At 44.6% G+C, this 2,658-nt stretch overlaps 1 protein-coding gene across 1 annotated transcript in view; it reads right to left on the reverse strand.

The window, feature by feature from the left end:
- Positions 1-1,359: 1,359 nt before the first annotated feature.
- kpnb1 (karyopherin (importin) beta 1) overlaps positions 1,360-2,658 on the reverse strand; it is a 13,661-nt gene continuing 12,362 nt past the window's right edge. The window contains exon 22 of the mRNA XM_008417153.2: positions 1,360-2,520. Coding sequence (XP_008415375.1) covers position 2,520 — 1 coding nt within the window. The 3' untranslated portion in view covers positions 1,360-2,519. The remainder of the gene's footprint in view (positions 2,521-2,658) is intronic.

Below are 2,658 nucleotides of genomic sequence, written 5' to 3' on the forward strand. Positions count from 1 at the left end.
TTGAGACTTATCGTCTTTATGTATGTACATGCCATGTGACTCTGTACAGCTTGAATTGTTTAATTAAAAGAAGGAAAAAAAAAAAAAAAAAAAAAAAAAAAAAAAAAAAAAAAAAAAAAAAAAACTTAAAGCGTCAAATCAGTTCATGATTGCTAACGGGCCATCCAGAAAGCGGCTGATAGATTTTCACCACACAATCTGACGTTTGGTCTGACGTTTCGAGCGCTTCTTAACCGGAAGGGAAAATGTTTGACATGTTGAATTCAGATTGGTTTATCCTCTCCGCCAGGCCACAAGGAGGCATCAGCGAGCTCACCATTGGCTTGTTGTGCTTGGGTAGCTACGTTGTTATGGTTACAAACCATCTAATGAACTACCGCTAGTGTTTGATAATAGTGCCAATATGCAGCTAAACCTGAATATTAAAATTACCTTTGACCCCTAATTAATTTGATGGCTAAATAGCATTTATATTTAAATTCTGTTATCCATCTTTTCATACGGAAATCCATTTGTGCTACTTTGATGAAAGATAACTGATTTAGTGACCTCATTAAAACTTATTTTCTAGTATTGTATAACACTGAGATACACATTATGTCATAGTATCTTAGGGTGGGACACCTGGCCAAATCACTTTTGTGAGTTTATGTAATATTGTAATAATTGTAAGAGGCAGTGTTTCATATTATGAGATAGTATGCTGAGGCCTCAGACCAGCCCAATTATTAAACTCATGTCATTCTAATCTTATGTTAAATAAATATGTCCATCATACTTATTCTGTAATTCAGTGTATTTTTCTAAAATATTTCCAATTCAGCGCAAGAAAATGCTTTTTTCCAAAAGTGCATTTCAAAGTTTCAGTGTTGTTGTGTCCAGTCAAAACTCAAGATATGTGAAATATTAATCAGAAAAAAATTATTTTATGGTATAACAACTTGCCATAAACAGACCCAAACCAGATAGAGGAAAAAGAAATCAGGCCCAGTGGGAAATGTCCCGGTTCTCCCGATGAACCAATCCAGGCCTGACAGCATCTCGTGAGAAGACAGCAGAGTTGTGATTACATCATATTTCATAATATGATGAAGATATACTGAGAGAATCTACCTCAGCTGGAACCTCAGAAGAAATCCAGGACTGGATCCAGTGTTCCTGGATGTGGACCGACCTTCATCCCAGGAAGTAAAGGAAAGAATTAAAAGCTGCAGTTCTCCTGTAGGTTCTGTCCGGGACCCGTGTTGGTCCATCTATCAGCAGGAGGTTCTGGAACCCAGAAGCTGAGCGGGTTCCTTACCTGAGCAGCAGGTTCTGCTGCTCACATCAGATTTCAGCATCAGAACAGGCAGCAGGAGGTTCAGTACAATATAGACTTTATTAGTTCACTAAAGTTTAATATGAAATAAAAAGCAGATTGGCTTCAAATCATTCACAATTCAGTAATCGAGTTTCCAGGATCATCATGTCAACACAGGAAGTCCATCCTGCCTGCAGCGGCTGCAGGTTTACAAAATAAGAGCTGGAAAGCGGCCTTCAGCGTCGGACCGCTCACAAACCCAGAGGAGCGCCGTGAAGTTACAAAAACCCCGAAAACAAAACAAAAACGAGAGAAATCATGGTTCTTTGTGGCGTTGAGTAAACAGACCGACAGCAGGAGGCGCCAGAGTTCAGCTTCCAATCAGAGTCCAGAACGATTGAGTCCAGAAGAAGAGCGAAATCACCAGAACTGCTCGGGGAATGTTTCATAGCATTTTATTGTTTTTAACTTTATTTTCTCATCATAGCAATGGAAAAATAGAACCTTTTACAAACGTCTTCAATTTTCTGAAATCTTTGAAACAAGCAAAAACCGGTGAGTGACCCGATCCCGACCCAGTGCAGCGGGGCAATCAACGTGAAGCGGCTCACAGCGCGCTGCCAGGCCTGCAGCTAAAACTATTCCCATTTGGCACTCGCTCCGCAGCACCGGGCTTTTACTCTGAAGGGCTCCAGTGCTGCCGTCGCCAGGTAAGAGCGCGGAACGCCGGAGTGGGCGGAGCCTTTCGGCCCGGGTCGCCGTTTTAGTGCTCAGAAGAAGAAAAGTAAGAGCAACAAAAATCTAAAGTTTTCCACAGAAGAAGTCCACAAAGTCGCTCGTTAATCTGATTCCACAAAAGTTTCTCCCTCCCCCCCCCTCCCCCAGTGTGGGGGCGGTGGCGGGTCTGTGACGTCATCATGATGTCATACGAGGGGCCAGCTACACGGCGAAGGAGGGGCTTGTTTCGTTAAGGGGGAGGAGTCAGAGTCCAGTCCACAGGCCGTCCAGGAGGAAGAGGAAGAGGAAGAGGAAGGGGGGGGAGGGGGGGGTCGCCAGCTGGAACTGAAGGTGGTGTGATGTCATCATCTCTCGCGCTCACACAGACACTCATCTCACTTCATCTCACGTCACTTCCTCTGCTGCAGCCAGCGCTGCCACAGACGAGTTCATTCCAGACGAGTCACTGACCTCACGTCGCTCCGAGTCCGGACCGCAGCAATCTGAGGGAGAGGAGAGAGCCAATCAGCAGAGAGGAGGGGAGGAGAGAGCCAATCGGCAGAGAGGAGAGAGCCAATCAGCAGAGAGGAGGAGAGGAGAGAGCCAATCAGCAGAGAGGAGAGAGAGGAGAGAGCCAATCA

This window comes from Poecilia reticulata, linkage group LG8, assembly GCF_000633615.1.
Source record: "Poecilia reticulata strain Guanapo linkage group LG8, Guppy_female_1.0+MT, whole genome shotgun sequence".
NCBI classification, from domain to species: Eukaryota; Metazoa; Chordata; class Actinopteri; order Cyprinodontiformes; family Poeciliidae; genus Poecilia; species Poecilia reticulata.